The 16,588-nt window shown below is 35.2% G+C and overlaps 2 protein-coding genes across 2 annotated transcripts; both read right to left on the reverse strand.

The window, feature by feature from the left end:
* Window positions 1-2,375: 2,375 nt before the first annotated feature.
* On the reverse strand, window positions 2,376-8,356 carry LOC132634361 (cyclin-A2-3-like). Its single transcript, XM_060350621.1, has 13 exons — window positions 8,053-8,356; window positions 6,708-7,068; window positions 6,190-6,292; window positions 6,006-6,095; window positions 5,527-5,663; window positions 4,974-5,066; window positions 4,450-4,583; window positions 4,022-4,097; window positions 3,514-3,590; window positions 3,362-3,395; window positions 3,130-3,279; window positions 2,903-3,037; window positions 2,376-2,798 (listed from the first exon to the last, which is right to left on the reverse strand). The coding sequence occupies exons 2-13, from the start codon at window positions 7,020-7,022 to the stop codon at window positions 2,739-2,741; spliced, it is 1,404 nt and encodes a 467-aa protein (XP_060206604.1). The 5' UTR covers window positions 7,023-7,068; window positions 8,053-8,356; the 3' UTR covers window positions 2,376-2,738.
* A 2,246-nt stretch (window positions 8,357-10,602) lies between these two features.
* LOC132633364 (aromatic aminotransferase ISS1) lies at window positions 10,603-16,308 on the reverse strand. Its single transcript, XM_060349720.1, has 9 exons — window positions 15,850-16,308; window positions 15,701-15,748; window positions 14,652-14,780; window positions 14,367-14,426; window positions 13,041-13,197; window positions 11,991-12,097; window positions 11,802-11,860; window positions 11,380-11,488; window positions 10,603-11,273 (listed from the first exon to the last, which is right to left on the reverse strand). The coding sequence occupies exons 1-9, from the start codon at window positions 15,910-15,912 to the stop codon at window positions 10,815-10,817; spliced, it is 1,191 nt and encodes a 396-aa protein (XP_060205703.1). The 5' UTR covers window positions 15,913-16,308; the 3' UTR covers window positions 10,603-10,814.
* Between the last annotated feature and the right edge of the window lie 280 nt (window positions 16,309-16,588).

A 16,588-nucleotide genomic window follows, 5' to 3' on the forward strand; every position in this document is an offset into this window, starting at 1 on the left:
GTAAAACATGAAAGTTGTAGCCCTTTGAAATACCTTTTCAACGGTATATTATGGAGGTCAATCGGACATCTGTACAAAAAGTTATGGCCGTTTTACTGAGAGCAGTCCGGGCTCGCCAAAATCCTCGCGAGGCGAGGAAGGCAGACGAGGCGAGAAAGTCAGGCTCGCCAAAATCCTCGCCTTTGGCCTCACTTTACTGGTTTGTGGAGCCCCCAGATGGCCTGGCGCGTCTAAATTCTCGCAAAGCAAGGCCTGGGGACGAGCCAGGACTTGTATAAATACAACACTTACCTTCTAAAAATCAGTTTTCACATTCTTCAAGCCCTAGTACAAAGTTCTTCTCTCCCTACCATTAGAATACACGAAGGTAAGTATATTCTAATCATTCCAAGTAAATTCCAACATATATTCATGAATATTAAATGAGAAATCATTGTTCTTAACCTAGGGTTTTCAAGAAAACTCATATTCAAGGTTTGAGACACAAGCTTTTGGGATTCTTCTCAAAGTTCAGAATTTTATTGTGCATTGTGAAGTAGTTAAGGTATGTGAGGCTAATTATTTACGTTAGGGAATGTTCATGATCCTCCCTACGCCGCATTCTTCATACTTGTCAGTAATTTGACTCAGAATACAGTTTAGCCCTAGTTTCATGATATGTTGTAGAACTGTTATCTTCTAGGGTTGCAGTTACAGAATTCGTTCATGGTTGTCAATTTGAATATCATGAACTCAACACGTAATCTTTATAGACTTATGTATTGTTACCACATGAGTCTCAGTCTAGAAATTCAATATGCTTAGAAACAGTCAATGTTTTTAGTTCAGTCCAGCATGTCTATTTCAGTTCAGTATTGTTCATTGTTGTTATGGTCTTAGTCTTTATTAATTAACTATAATTGAACATATGTGATTTTGCCCGAGGGCACAGTCTTATGTATACGTATACTTGGTCGAGGTCATTGACTGACGCACTACTAGGCCGAGGCCATAGCGTGCATTTATTATTGGGCCGAGGCCCCACATATACAAACACAGATAAAATAGATGATTCAGATACAGAGCAGGGAGTATTCATATCTCTACTTCCTTTGCTATCACAGTTTACAGTTATCAGTTATCAGTTTTAGTTTCAGTACTTTATTGCTTCAGTTGCTTTACATACCAGTACAATTCAAATGTGTTGATGTCCCTTTTTATTGCTTGGGGGCGATGCAGGCAACGATATTCAGGTGGACGATTCAACTAGTTAGGACTTGCACGTATCAGCTATTGGTGAGCCCCAGATTCCTTCGAGGCATTGTCACCTATCTAGTTATTTCAGTTTTTAGACAGTTATATTATTCAATATTCTTAGAGGCTTCATAGACACAGTCCAGACAGTCAGATATTTGTTATGCTAGCCTTGTTGGCAGTTATACTCAGTTGTTCAGTTGTTTTGGTTTAGCCATGTTGGCTACTTTCAGATATTTTCATATTGTCTAAGTATTTTCGCATTATGATATTTCAATCAGACTTTCAGTTAATCAGCATGTGTTAGTTTTATTTTATAAATCAGTTATGTTTTGGTATCACATGTTGATTCAACCAGCCAGTTGGTTCGCTCGGTCACATGCAGTCAGGCATCGGGTGCCGTGTTACGTCCAGGCCCAGATTCGGGGCGTGACAATATTTGTGTAACTTTTCTTTTTTATTTGTTTTAATAACTATCACCTTCTATAAAATTTTGATAAGTCATAAATTTTGATATTTTTTAGTTTACTCTTAATGACACTCTCTCACTAGAACTCAGAATGACAAAGCATATATACGTACACAAAACTTAATTTTTTTGTGTTGTTAAACACATCTTTAATTCAAGACATCAAAATTTAAAAAAAAAACTTTTCATTCTTATATTTCAGGTCCCTCGGTATAATTACAACACATAAAATCTAATGAAAAGAGTATTTTTTACTCCCGACATTCAGAGTATAAGGACAAATTACTTAATTTTTTATGTGGATCCAAACATAAATTTCAAGTTCTTTAAAATAAAATCAGCATATTTATCAATTACAATATTTAAAAGTTTTTGAAACTTTTCTAGTTAAAGAGAATTTTTTTGACTCTCCAATAATAATACTGCATATAAAATCGAAAACTCTTTCAACCCCAACCCTTAAAAAGAAGGAGAAATTAAAAGTACGCGGATCATAGCATAAAGATGATTCCACTTTTTCTTGCAACTTACATCTTTAAATTATGTTAAAATACTATAAATCATACATTAGCTTTTTAGCTACAAAATAATTTCAGAAGATTGTAGTAAGAAAAACATTTGACTCCTTGAAATAGCGTCATATATTGTGGGAAATGATTCAGTATTTTATAAACAAATGATTTAAGAGTTTATTTCTGAAGGGAAAATTTTCATAATGAAGTTGCATTTCAGTTTAAGACGGATCATTCTAAATTACAAAACCTGGCCAAAGTAACGGGCTGAAAAAAATAGCATGTACAAATTACCTGCAAGGTTTCTTCAATTACAACTGAGAGAGTTGCTACTTTTCTACCGGCTAAACTCGCAATTTAAGTATATTGCTAGTGTGTCAAAGAATGGACAAAAGGAACACTCAAAGTGAATTTGAATCAGTTAAAAAAGGCCTAGAGAGGAGCCAAGTTGCAAAAAAGTTCCCTTTATAGAAAGTCATGTGCTTCAGCATTGCTCCATTTGGTTAGTCTTATATCTTCAAATTTCATGTTTGGAACAGCTTCTCAAGTAGCTTCGGGGAAGACAAACACGCGACGGACTTGAACTGTTGGCATGGCAAAAAGAGACAGTTATTAGAACTTTGAGTATTAAGATGGAATCACTTGGATGGCTTAAATATACTAATTTTGAATAGTAACATACAAGTACCTTATCTTGTCGGTATTTAGCACGTATGGCATTTAGAGGGCAGTTTTTTGTATTCAACTGCAGATCTTGTAATACGAACACTATGGTTTTCAGATCCTGAGCCTTGTAATAGGTATAATGCTCCAGTGTTGGACTCTGTCAAAGTTGCAGGCATAAGTTCTACACATCAGAAGCAGGAAAAGCTAGTGAATTAAAGTAAAAGAAAACAAGAAGTTCAAGAAGCGAACCCATGGGTGGATTGACTGATCTAGTGTCCATCTCGCAAGGAATACAGATGATGCAGCAATAGCAGACGGGGCGAATTTCAAGAAACCATACTCGACCAATGTCAGTTCAGCTAGATAATTAGCCAAAAACTCTAGCTCCAGATTGGGATTCTGAAACCATGTGTTATATTTCAGTACAGAGAAAATATTTTTTATCATTTCAAGCATCCAGTTCTGCACATTAATTCATTACCTTGTAAGAAGCTTGTGCTGCTCTTATAGATCTCCTGCAAATAGCATCATACATAGGAAAATGAATTCTCAGTTTTCACGACGACAAAAGGAAAAGAAAAAATAAACATGCTGTTACATCCGAAAAATTAACCATGGCTGAAACAAAAGTACCTGAGAAAGGCCTTTGCAGTTGGAGCTGCGAGTCGGAAACCTAGAAAGTTCAGAACAAGACTCTCCATTGCCAGGACCTGTTCCACTTTACTATATTAGAACCTTCAGTTTGTCCAACTAGTACATAATATAATAATATCTGAAACCCAATTTTGTAAGATGATAGGAGGTGTCGACGTTCTTCTTTAGTAACTGAGAGTTTTCATGCAGATGTCGTATTTTTTCTGAACTCTACAACATAAATTCATTGTAGACAGTGCATTACGTAGAGTTGACCTGCTTGTAGGAATTCCGAGTTTCTTCACTATTAATGAAATGAAACAGAATACACAGATCTACTTCCGATATCTGCAAGCTTGAAAGAAGCATGGCGATTCATGTAGACCTAGAAGTTTTAGAACTATAGGAAAACCTTACAAGCTTACTATGTCGAAACTATGCTTGTCCTTCCCATTCTTTTCCTTCACCTAATTTAGAAATTTAAGAACTTGAAAGAGCAGTATTCTACCTCACTTTTCGTGTAAGCATTGTCAGTGATGAAACAGAACTCCTCAACACGTGGAGCACACATCTCTTCATATTTCCTTCAGAATTGAAACAAAAACCACATTCAGCCACCAGATAATATGTATTTATCTTTATTCAGATGTAAAAGGGAAAAGATTTTCAACTATAATGTGCAAAGTGATGGCAATAAATGTTTGATATCTTTTTTCTTTTAACAGGTGAAGGTCACACTGCAAATGTGGTTACATAGAAGAATTTCTTCATAAGCACACATATCTTCTGAAGCAGAATACTTTTGTTTAGTTTAGAAAGAAAGGATCCTGTATTTCTTCGACTTGAGTTTCTTTTTCTTCTAAATATTTCAAGAAAATGTTTTCCCAGAAAGCAATATAAGACCTATAGTAGTACAAACAGTTGTGTCAAGCTTACGAGGCAACTAGCACGCAAGTGATGCCAAGGAGCTGCAGGTTTTTCCTTTCCACATAGTTTTGAGAGAGAAATAGATCGATGAAGTGAACAGCAAGATAGAGTGTATCTGGCACAAACTTATATTCCTCGGACACCTGACACAAGATTACACAATGACCTCAGTAACCAGATTCTCATAAATTAGCATTTCTATAATCAGCAGACAATTATATGGACTTCACTAGCACCAAAGTTCACATGAATCATATGAATGAATTTATCTTAAGAAAATAGCCAATAAGATCTTTACAAGTTTTTGTCAAAACTGATCTAAGATGAGATTCAGCACCAGATGATGAAAATGTAAATTTGCTTGTCCAAGTTGATACTCTTGGAAATTAATCTACTTTACATTTATTTGACTATTCAGTTTGCTTGTCCAAGATGAATCATGTACTAATAATTAGAAAATGTCAGCACTGGAAGACATAACACAATATGCTTTGACTATTCAGTTTCTTTTTCTGAGATAAACACCAACTTACTTCCACAAGCCAGTCGACAAGGATTCCCCGCATACTTTGTGTGATATCTTGTTGGAGTGTTTCCATGAAATTTGATTGTGGCCTTTTAATTAGCTGGAGAAATACAAATTAGACTTGGAATTAGGATAAGGTTACAGTTCTCCACGGCAACTGATAAAGACTGCGGCTAATACTTGACATCATTATCCTAAAACAAGGAAATCTCAGAAGTTATACAAGCTGAGATTTGGATTCAGAAAATTAAGAAAATACTTATTAATATGCAGAGAAAAACATTCTAGAGCTAAAGTATCCAGCATTCTTTCATAAATGAACATACATCGAATATATGGAGGAGGATTAACAAAGAAAAGAAACAAAGTGGTCACAGCTAAAACTGAAATTATAATAAAAAAATTAAGCATTGATGCTGATTTGCCTAACTCGAATTTTGAACAAAACAGTGACAAAGCATCCTTAGTCGCTTGAGAAAATATGACCTTTGCCAGACTGCCAGTTACTTTTTCAACAAAGAAATCCACAAGAACAGTGCAAGAATGTCAATTCAACGAACCTCTGCAACCCGTAAATTGTTGTATATCTCATCAGCATATTGACTGCATTGTTGTGGATCCTTTTGATCAGAATCAATGTCTATGAAGTCCAACTTTGTTGATGTTGATGGTGCCGCATCACGAACAGCTTTCCCAACTGTGCCCGTTAAAAAGTTCAATTATTTTAGTATGCAAAAGGAAAAAAATTAACAGATGAGCAACATGGTCGCAATTACATGGAAATCACAGGAAACTAGTAGATACGTATCCATTTGTCCAGAGAAAAATTTCCAAGAACAAAAGTGATGGAGAATTCCTATCATGTTTAGCTTAGAAACTTGAAGATAAGACCAAGGCTTCCTCTATGATTTATAAATGTTACTACAGATATAATCACTTGTTATCATCATCTCGCTTTCTTTATTATCCTGTCCAATACAACCATAAGTTTGTCAAGAGTTGTAATGTTTCAATGAAACAAATTAAAAAGGAAACCAACCTTTTCTTGAAAAACTTCTGATTGCTGTTGGATTTTCTTGCTGTTGCTCATGGAACTTTCTGTCTGAGTAACTTTGATTAATGCTACACCCTGCAATTACACAAATCAGGTGAATATTCATAAAGCTGGCTCAAATAGTACTTCTCAGATTAGAAAGTTATTTTCTCAGCCTCTTGATCCATACTTTGTGGTAACTTGGCTGGAAATTGATAGACTTCAGAGTCGACTGAAGTTGTCACTTTAGTCGCATTCATTGAACTGTTTCCAACTCGCATGATCTTCTTCTTCTGACAATTATAATAAACTAAATCAGCTAATAACAGGGATAAAATGAACCAGCAGGAGAGTGTATACAATATCACCAAAGCTTTTATTAAGATGATATAGAAGCCATACATGATACAACACATGAATCCTTGAATTAGCTAATGCACCTTAGTATACCTACATGCAATATTTCTGATCCATGTTGCTCAGACTCTCCAAAAAATTTGACAAGTGAGTCGGATCCTCCAAAAGTAGTGCCTTTTGGAGGTTCCAACACAGGTGCGGCTGCATTCTTGGAGAGTCCGAGCAACATAGTTTCAGATCAATTCAAAATTCCTCCTGATATTTAAGAACCTCTACAGCAGTCAAACTAACTTGCTTCACATGGTGTCAATGACAATGTAGATATACAAGTAAAACAGAAGAACTACTAACTGGGACTTTGATAGCATTGAGGCAGTCTTCATTTGAAGTCTTGCGACATAGATTTGTAACATCTTTAAGCACAGGACGGCATTTCTGATCCACACGGGCAGCAAGTGGAACATTCTTGTTCCTCTCTCTGAGGATTGTCGTGTCAGAATTTATCTGCAGAGAACGTTTCTGTCCCCGCTGCTTTGGCAGTTCAGCAGCGCGTGGAAGCGTGGATTTTTCAGTGGCAGCAGCTCGAGATCTTGTAATTCGAACCATGGGCTCAGTTGCAGCAGAGACTACTGAATTATCTCTCTTCATAGTAAGTTTAGGGGGCATGGAATTAGGCAAGTCAATTTACTTTTAGTTGAACCCCCTCAACTACCTGCAAAACTTCTCATAGTTAGTACTAACATGTAATATCAATGAATTATGAAGCTCAACAAACATTGAAACTTAGAGTGAGTAAAGAACTTCTATTCATAGCTTTAAGTGTTCTGAGTCAGAAATTTTTGCTCTGCCAACTTTTCTTGCTGCACAAGAATTTGACTCCCTAATTCAAACTATCTTGGACATAACATTTCGTTAAGCAGATTTTGGAATTAGGGAATGTTAAAGGAAGAAAAGGAAAGGTAAAGCATCTCTTAGAAATTTAACACGATTTATCATGGAATCCAAGAATTATAATTTATACCCAACGAAAGCTTTTCTTTTTTGGTATTAAGCCAAGGAAAGCTTTAGCCTCATCTTGACTGAATGTATTAATCTTTTTTGTTAGGATTCCAATTCACAAGATAATACCATTCAAAATGAAATGCCCACAAGGAAAATCTAACATTAAACTATTTACCATCAAGAGAATTACAATAAGGCATTTGCATCTCCACTAAAGGCAAAAAAATTCAATTTAACAGAAAGGCACCTCTCATCAAGAATTCAAAATGTTGCTCAAAATCAAACGATACTCTCCTATTACATAACATTCAAAGTACTTCCTTTACCCAACATCAAGATACTTAAAACCCAAAAAGGAAATTCCCCTACATCTCTTCTTCTCTATTTAGTATTTACACAACCACGTCTTGAAAATCCAAGAATTCAACATTATTAGAAACCCCACTTCAATCAAATAGAAAAATAACAATGTAAGACTGGTGACTCAAGATGACTCAAGATTTCATTATTTCAAGAAATGGCAAAGACCCCATATCAGCAATGTCATTGAATAAAGAATGTAGATTAAAAAACTTGTTATTCTACAATCACAACCTACAAGAACTCTCTATTATTGATTTAAGATTTTCATTATTTCAAGAAAGACCATATCAGCAATGTAATTGAATATATATGTATATAGATTAAAAAGAACCTTTGTTCTGCAAACACAGCCTACAAGAACTCTCTATTATTGATCAAGAAACGATCTTGTTGAGAGAAAAATAATGGAGATTGAAAATGTGAGAGGCGGGATATTGAGTTCAAACTTCAAACTCAAGAAAATTGAATGAAGGATAAAAAAAAAATGGAAAGAATATAAAAGAAAGTGATATAATAGAAATGCAAAAGACAAATTTCTATTAGTAGTATTTTCTTTTTCTTGGGTTTACAGTAATGGCCTCTGACGAAACAGATGGAGGTTTGACTGGTTTGACTAAAACGGTTTTATAGAACAAATTGCTGTATTTTACATGTGTTTTTGTTATTTGGTTATTATAAGGTAACGCTGTCCTACAATGTAAAGTCTATGGCTATCCTAGTTGGCAGTTTTATTGCCATATTACCCCCACTCTAGGGAAATTATACACATTTGGTCCTTAATCTATTCTTAAATTTTAATATTGGTCTCATGATTTCGATTAACAACAACATTCAAGTTACAACTCATTGAAGATGGTGCTTTCCGAATGATTCCACCAATGGAATCTCAACTATTAAAATGAATTGTGCAACTAGTACTTGCTATGTTAAGTGAAGCTTAATTTGGTACTTGTACTCATGCTATGAGGAAATACATTATAGTACACTTATATTTTTGATAGAGCGAGAAAGAACACAGATTTCTCAATTAATATTCTCTAGCATTGTAACCTAACTACTGTTACATCTCATGAGAACAAAATTATACAATGAGCTACTTAGTGATAAGTACTTACTCGCATTAATTTCATGTAAATACTCAGCGCATGTAGAATTTTGCCACTTAGTAGCTCATTGTATAACTTTGGTCCCGTGAGGTGTAATAATAGCTATAGATTACAATGCAAGAGAGATTAATTGAGAAAAGTCATCATTCATCCTCCTAAAAGTGACCTTTATGGCATATTACTATCACTAGATACAAAATCGCAGGTGAAAATTGAGATTGATGGTTAGTTTTTTATATTTTAAATTGATACTATAAAATAACCTTTTCGAATGCGTGATTTTTAAATCATTTAACTAATATTTGCATATTATTGGTACTCCTACATATACTATTACTTTCAATTAATTAGTTATCCTTTGAAAATATTTTTACTGTATTAATATCTCCGGCTGTTTTAAAGATACTACAAATTTAAATATAAATAACTTTATCTAGAATATTACTACGTTGGAAAATGTTTTGTAACAGTATACTCGTACTTATGTTATTCCTTTTTAAATATGAAACATCCGAATATTTACTCATAATTATATTTGCAGACAGTAAATGACTAAATGAGGAGGAGAATAAAGGATGAGCATGAGAAAAAAAAAATCTTACTTCCGAGTTCCGTCCATCGATCAATGATGAAGTGACGTGCATCTATCTATCCAGTCCCGTTTGGACATGATTTGAAATCATGTTTGGATTGTAATTTGAATATTTTAAGGAGTATTTTCTCTTATAGACATAAAAACTCCACAAGTTGTGAAAACTATCAAAATATTCTCAATTCTTATACAATCTTACCAAATGAGCAAGTCATAGTTCATAACAAAATTAATACGCTAATCCATAACAAACGGCTCAAAATTAATACTAGAAGACCTTTCTAAAAATACAGCATCAATTGATTAAATTTTAGTTCAATAAATAAAATTAAACTATGGGTCTTTTTTTACAAAATTAAAAGGTTGGTAGACATAATTAAATTTGGTGGAAGTTAATAAGATTGGTAAATGATTGTTGAGGTAATTGTTAAAAATATCTACCAACTAATGGGTCTTTTTTACAAAATATAAACTCATTTTTTTTTATAAAATATAAACTTATGGGTTAAATTTTATATTTTAAAAAGTTGAAACCATGGGTTCAAACCCCAAATCATGCTTTTTTAGATGATTTGGGGACGCATGTCCAAACGCTGGTTTGAAACCATGGTTTCAAAAATCATGGCCAAATGCCTACTAAATATAAGCACTCTCATCAAGAAAGCCAAGTAAATTAATTAATAAATGAAAAAATTAAAAGGGCCAACAACCTCATAAAAGCTGCACACTTTTTGTCCAAGGTACAAGCATAAAGCAGTCTAATACAACACTTTAAGGCATGAAAATCACATAATACCGAAAATACCACCGAGAGCTGAAGCAGACATGTTGTTGAACATCGGCTTGCTCCTAGACTTACTAATACTACTAGCAGTAAGTAAAGTAATACTCGTGCATATCTCTTGCTAAGGTGTTTGTAACTAAGATTCCGACCTAATATTTCTGAATTACTGCAATACCTCAGCGACTAGGTCATCCCCTTGGAGACTAGAGCCATGTTTCAATTTATATATCATAGCATGTCCATTTAGTGGAATTACCCGTCCGTTAGAAGTCATCTTCTAAGCTTAGCTATACATCAGCCTGTAATTAAGTGGAGGAAGATAGAGCTGATCATTAGCCCTCGGGAATTTCTAACAACCTGGTAATCGACATGTAGGTATAATGGTTCCATGAGAAAGACTCAGATATAAATGACACACTTCCATCATGCATTTAAGAAAATTAGGTATCTGTGAATACTTCATTTAAAACTATACAGAATGGCAAGTTTTGGCTTGCATTTCCAATGATCAAGTTGCAAAACTTAAAACCCTTCAATTATTAAGGATAGAAAGTGTCTTTCACTGTATTGTTGAATGACTGGCGTCAAGGAGAACCGGCTGATGCTAAATTTTACTCTGATGAAACCATTCCACTATTTACCAGTTCTTCCAAACCTTTTCTGAGCCTTTCTGCAGCTACTCGACAGTCCTTTTCGATCAATCCTCCGAAGGAAATCCTAACATGACCTGGACAACCGCTGGAACTTCCAGGGATCAGGACTATTTTATGTTTCTTAGCTAGCCAGTGAACTACTTTGAAGTCGTCCATGTATTTCTCTGGCAGCTTTGCCCACAGGTAAATGGCACCTTCTCCACCTTTAACAGCTCCCTCTCCCAAAGGAGATAAAGCTTCAAGAAGCACCTCTCTGTTCTTGACAAGGTCTTTTACTTGATCAGTTACCCATTCTGGTCCCATTTCCATTGAGTAAAGAGCCAGTCGTTGTGAGATTATAGAAGCACAAATCGGTATGTTGTCCTGAACTTTAAGGAGTTGAGCTGCGAGCCCTTCCACTTCTGATGGGTATGCTATCTGCATCCATTAAGACATGAGTTTAGCTCACTCCAGCAGAATAGTAATCACTTTTGTGCGCAATATTTTATATTTCTATATGTAAATTAGGACAAGTATCACTTACATATCCAACTCTCCATCCCATCATCCCATACGCTTTAGAGAAGGAAAAGATGTTGACGATGTGGTTTGCTTCTATGCAAACATGTTTCCGATCATCATACATGAAATACCTGCAAATGACTTGCTACATATATATAAGAACATATCATTCAGGACAAATAAAAAACTACAAGCAAAGTGTACTGAACAAAGTTACAAGAAAAAGAAGGAACAGAGATGATGATTTTTGACACAATTAAGCTAAACACATAACTAGAGAAACAAACACTCAATAGCAACGTGTGTTAACTATTTCGCGAAGTCAACTCTCTAGGCTTATTTTTCATCAAGTAATTGAGGACAAACAGCAACAAGTGGGCCAAAATAAGGATGAATTCTAGACATGTACAGTGAAGTGCAATGACAATAGAAAAAGTCACTTACTCATATGTGTTATCAATTACGAGCCAACATCCCGCTTCCTTACAAATATCAGATATCCTCTACAAGACAAAAAAACAAAAAACTGTTAATGTTTCAATAAAGTAAAAATCACACAAGAATATCTACTGAAATTTGAATAACCAACGACTTCATTTCATCCATTGATATCTACTAAGATGAGATAGAGACCTTAAGAAGGGATTCAGGGATATATGTTCCTGATGGATTGCCGGGATTAACAACACTGACAAGCTTTGGAGTTGGTACAGTATTCTTTAGAGTACTCTCCAACCAGTCTGAAAATTGAGAAACCATGGAATACGTTAACGGATAGCCAATCAAATAACGAAGGCAGACAATGTTTTGAAACTCTCAAGTCTGTTATGCAAAACAGTGGTAATATTTAGGTTAACATTATGCATCAAAGTGTCAAACTATAAGATGTTCAATTTTGGCATCAAGAAGATGCAATAAGTACAAAAGAAAGTATGCTAGCTCCACTCCAGTACGTGATCCTAAGCTAAAACCGGGAAGCTAACAAATCAAAAACCAGGGGGCGGTTAACAAAAATACATGAGAGTATGCTAAAGTAAGGGAGCTAATAAAGTCCAAAAAAAGATCAGCATTATCTTTTTGATTGTTAAAAAATCAACATTATTTACACATGTTACCTTCTCAAAAAAAAAAAAATCAACATTATTTACAGGGGTGAGGTAGCAAGTTATGAACAATTAACTAGAAGAGATGGCAAGAAGAATATGCCATTTGTGGTCAGCAGAGTTCACTCTCACTTAACTGGATCATTGTCAAAGGGAGGACATTCAATACGAGAAAAAATACAGAAGGATTGCTTTCCAGACAACATTCTACAAATCAAGACCATTATGAATGATTTACACAACTTGCAACAGAAAGCAGAACCGCTACTTCTGCAGCAACTTTCTTAAGTTGATTTATACAAAGGTAGTGTTAGATTCAGAGAAGACGAAGTTTTTGAGAAAATTCAAGCAAAGACACTCCTAGTACATATGAGATGTATTTCATTACGATACATACCCAAGTGTTAGGACAACAAAGATAAAACGGTTGTTCACTAAAACTTGAACATACATGCTAGCATAAAAGAGATGTATAACATAACATCTAGTATAATCATTCTTAAGGAAAACTAATGGAAGGAAAAGTAGTCTTAATAATGGGGAGAATACCATGAAATGAACATCATATGAAAGTACTAACCTGCATCAGGATGGAGTGTCTTTGCATCACCAGGACCCACCAGAATATTGGTAACACCTGTCATCTGGAATGACATGTATGAATTGAAATAGTAGGGTGCAAACATAACGACTGAATCGCCAGCGTCACACAGTGTGAGAGCAACATTTACGAAAGCCTGAAATCAATTCAGTATGGCCCCGTCAGAGATTTCTAAGCAATAGGGATACAGCTAGCCCATTTAGCCACCAACAAAAAACATCTACTTATACACAAAATTAATTTACCCTTACATGTATCATCTCTATTACACTACAAATGGCTCTTTAACATAGCTATACTATCTTCATTCAGCTTAAGATAGCATCTAAATTTGTTTATTGTAGTAAATAGTGATATATTTTGATGGACAGGTACGTAATGATCTGTCTATAATCATACTTTTTGAGCCCCTTGGACCATGATTTACTCAATCATGGAAAGACTGCGCAATTAAATCTCAAATTGGTACCCAAAGTGATCTCAAGTTCCATTTTGCAGACAAAATTGTGAGGTTTGAGTGCTTGAGCATGTTAGGGATGTCAGTAAATTTTTTTCCCTGTACGTTTCTGACAGATGATGCTAGATAGCGAAGTTTTGTTGCTGCAGATGTTCCCATTGTAAGATTGCCATCTCATGAAAGCCACAACATACAAAAATGCAGTGATGGCGAATTATGCAAAAACTAAAAGAGGTCTTATAGAAAATAGACCGCATTTGACTTTTTTTATCAAGTTGTAGCATGGAGCTGAATAAGCCCACAACAGAAGAATAATCTTTAGATAGGTACAAACAGAAGAAAATAAAAACCACATCTCAAAAGCACGTCATCCTTTCAGCACGCATCATGATATAGAAAGAAAAACACTGTACGGAAGCCAGCATTTGTTGACTACATAAACTCTGACAAGTCCTGAAGAGAGGTAAAAAGAAAGGAAAAACCTTCACTCACAACCATTACTTGCTGGTTTTGGAGATGACATCTCTTAGTATTGTAGCAATGTAGACAATGGAAAATTGCACTTTCTTTGAGGAGATTTACCCCCTTTCTAGTATGACTAGCCAAATTTTAACATAAATGAAGAGAAAATGGGAAAAGGGGAACTGAGGAATAGCCCAGGAAGGTGAAGTAAATATGCACACCCATACTGGTCATCTGTCAAAGCAAATGATTCCTGTATGAAGGTGGAGTGGAATCAACCTCAACCCACTCAAACTCAAGCAAGCAAATCACCAAAATGTTGTTCCATTCCACACCAAGGCACCAACACCCTCAAATAACTGAACAGTAAAAAAGTAATATCTTACCTGATTCGCACCAGCAGTAACCATCACTGAGGATTTATGCAGGTTATTTTCACGACCCAACTGTAGAAGAGCACAAAGAAAGTATTAGATCGGAGGACATAAAAACCAAATCTTGTTGAGTGAAAGCTATATAGTTTGAAAACATGAAATGAAGCCAATGCATATGTGACAGTAACTACTGGTTCACTAGGAAAAAGTACCCTAAGCCACTCCAATGTTTGTTCCACTGCCGACCCTATAAGATGCAAACTAGAGTACCAGAGTAATCCAACTGATAAACCATACCTTTTGCATCAACGCCTCCCTAAGCTCAGGAAGGCCCTCATCGGCACCATAGCGACTGACTGAAGGTTCCCAGATAACTTCTTTCACCTTTTCAAGTGCTTGCTTAGGTGGTTGCCAGTACACTACACCCTATGACAAGGAGAAGAAAATAAGATGGTACTAAGATATATGGATGGATAACGAGGACAAATTATATTCAGGCAAAATCAATATAACTACTCAATCTCAATCTAACAGAAAGGTCCACCCACAACAGATAACCCAATTAAACTTGCAGATATTCTTCTGTATCACAGGATACTTGGTTAACTCAAATAAAAACAGATCAAAAGAAAAGTATTATAACTCTGTTTGCACAAGAAAAGGACAAACCGACCACGGAACATACCAGCAAAAACGTTTTGTAATGGGAGAAACCCCAAAAAAATTTCTTCATAAAACCAGAATCTCAGGCAATTTGAGTTATTTGCCATCACCAGAGAAACTTAAGGATAGAAAGAATGTCAACCTTATACCATTATCAGCTAAGTGGCCAGTCATAATCTCCATTTTCCACATTTAAAAAACCATCTGAAAATACATTCTTTACATGGGAAGGAAGTCCAATTGGAATTTTATTTTTCATTACTAGCTTAAATTTCTTGAGCCGAGGGTCTATCGGAAACAGCCTCCCTGCCTCCCTACCTCCCAAGGTAGGGGCAAGGTCTGCGTACACTCTTCCCTCCCCAGACCCCACTTAGTAGGAATATACTGGGTATGTTGTTGTTGTTGTTGTATTAGTGGCTTGAATATTAAGCTATTCATATTTCAACTGAAAAAAATTGAAATTGATAACCTCAAGAATGAATTAAACCAACTTCCCATTGCAGTTTGGCCAAAATTCCAACACAGTCAGACAAGTCAAATTAATCTAAATCAATCTAATCAAGATTTTGAAGTGCACAAATGATGATTTGTAGATGAGTCATCAAAGTTCTCAAATTTTTCGAACCTTTCAATGAAGAGTAGAATAATAAAACTAATAAAAACATTGGAGAAAGTAAACAAACCTGAGCTAGAGAAATACAATCTTTAACACCTCTGATCAGTTCTTGTATCTATCAATTGCAAAACACAAAAAACATCACACATATCTCATTAATACACAGAAACCTAAACCAAACAAAAAAACAACATATCAAATCCAATCTAGGATTACCTGAACCATAACTGGTGTTTCAGTAAGAACAGCTCTTCTAGCCAGCATTCCAAAAGAACCCATTTCCTCTATCTCTTAAAAAAAATAGTTTTGAATTTCAAGAAAAGAGTATTTATCCACCTAACCCACAAAGCAAACAAGACCTTTTCCTTTGTGAAAATCTTACAAAAGCTTGGAACTTATCAAAAGGGGTTGCACGAAATATAAAATCTGATCCTTTTGTTAAATTAATGAGTAAACTTGACTGCAAGAGAGATAACCCTTTAAGCTAACTGCTGTAAATAGTAGTAGCTGGCAAAAAGGCAAACTTTTTGTAATTTTCTGTTTAATTATATCCAAGTTAGAGCATACGTTATGAATCTCTTTGTTGACTGTTAGAAGTTGAAGTGTCCATAAATAGTGGTAGAGATAAAGGAGGACATTCTATTTGCCTCTCTCTCTGTTTCTGTTATCTTTCTTCTTCTTTTTTTACCTTCTTACCCAATCTCTCACCTACTGTCAAATTATTGGCACCTAGTATATCACTTACTAATTCTGTAGTCAAATTCAACCCCTAAAAAGTTTAAATATTACTCCCTCCTAAAAGCATTCGATTCTTCGATTCGATTTTAGCAAAATTTGATTTGGCTATTTCGGTTTCGGTTTTTTTGAAGATGGACACCGAACACCGAACCAAACTAGTTCGGTTCGGTTCTTTTGGTTTCGGTTTTTTAAAGTTTGGTTCGGTTCGGTTTCGGTT

The sequence above is a fragment of the Lycium barbarum genome, chromosome 3 (assembly GCF_019175385.1).
Source record: "Lycium barbarum isolate Lr01 chromosome 3, ASM1917538v2, whole genome shotgun sequence".
Taxonomy (NCBI): domain Eukaryota; kingdom Viridiplantae; phylum Streptophyta; class Magnoliopsida; order Solanales; family Solanaceae; genus Lycium; species Lycium barbarum.

Coding starts and splice junctions, on each gene's coding strand:
- LOC132634361 (XM_060350621.1), bottom strand. CDS start 7,022: ATGCCCCCTAAACTTACTATGAAGAGAGATAATTCAGTAGTCTCTGCT. Junction 5,664..6,005: donor CAGAAGTTTTTCAAGAAAAG/GTTGGTTTCCTT, acceptor TAACGGGCACAG/TTGGGAAAGCTGTTCGTGAT. Junction 2,799..2,902: donor CTAAATACCGACAAGATAAG/GTACTTGTATGT, acceptor CCATGCCAACAG/TTCAAGTCCGTCGCGTGTTT.
- LOC132633364 (XM_060349720.1), bottom strand. CDS start 15,912: ATGGGTTCTTTTGGAATGCTGGCTAGAAGAGCTGTTCTTACTGAAACA. Junction 15,749..15,849: donor AAACACCAGTTATGGTTCAG/GTAATCCTAGAT, acceptor TGCAATTGATAG/ATACAAGAACTGATCAGAGG. Junction 11,489..11,801: donor GTAATTGATAACACATATGA/GTAAGTGACTTT, acceptor AGTCATTTGCAG/GTATTTCATGTATGATGATC.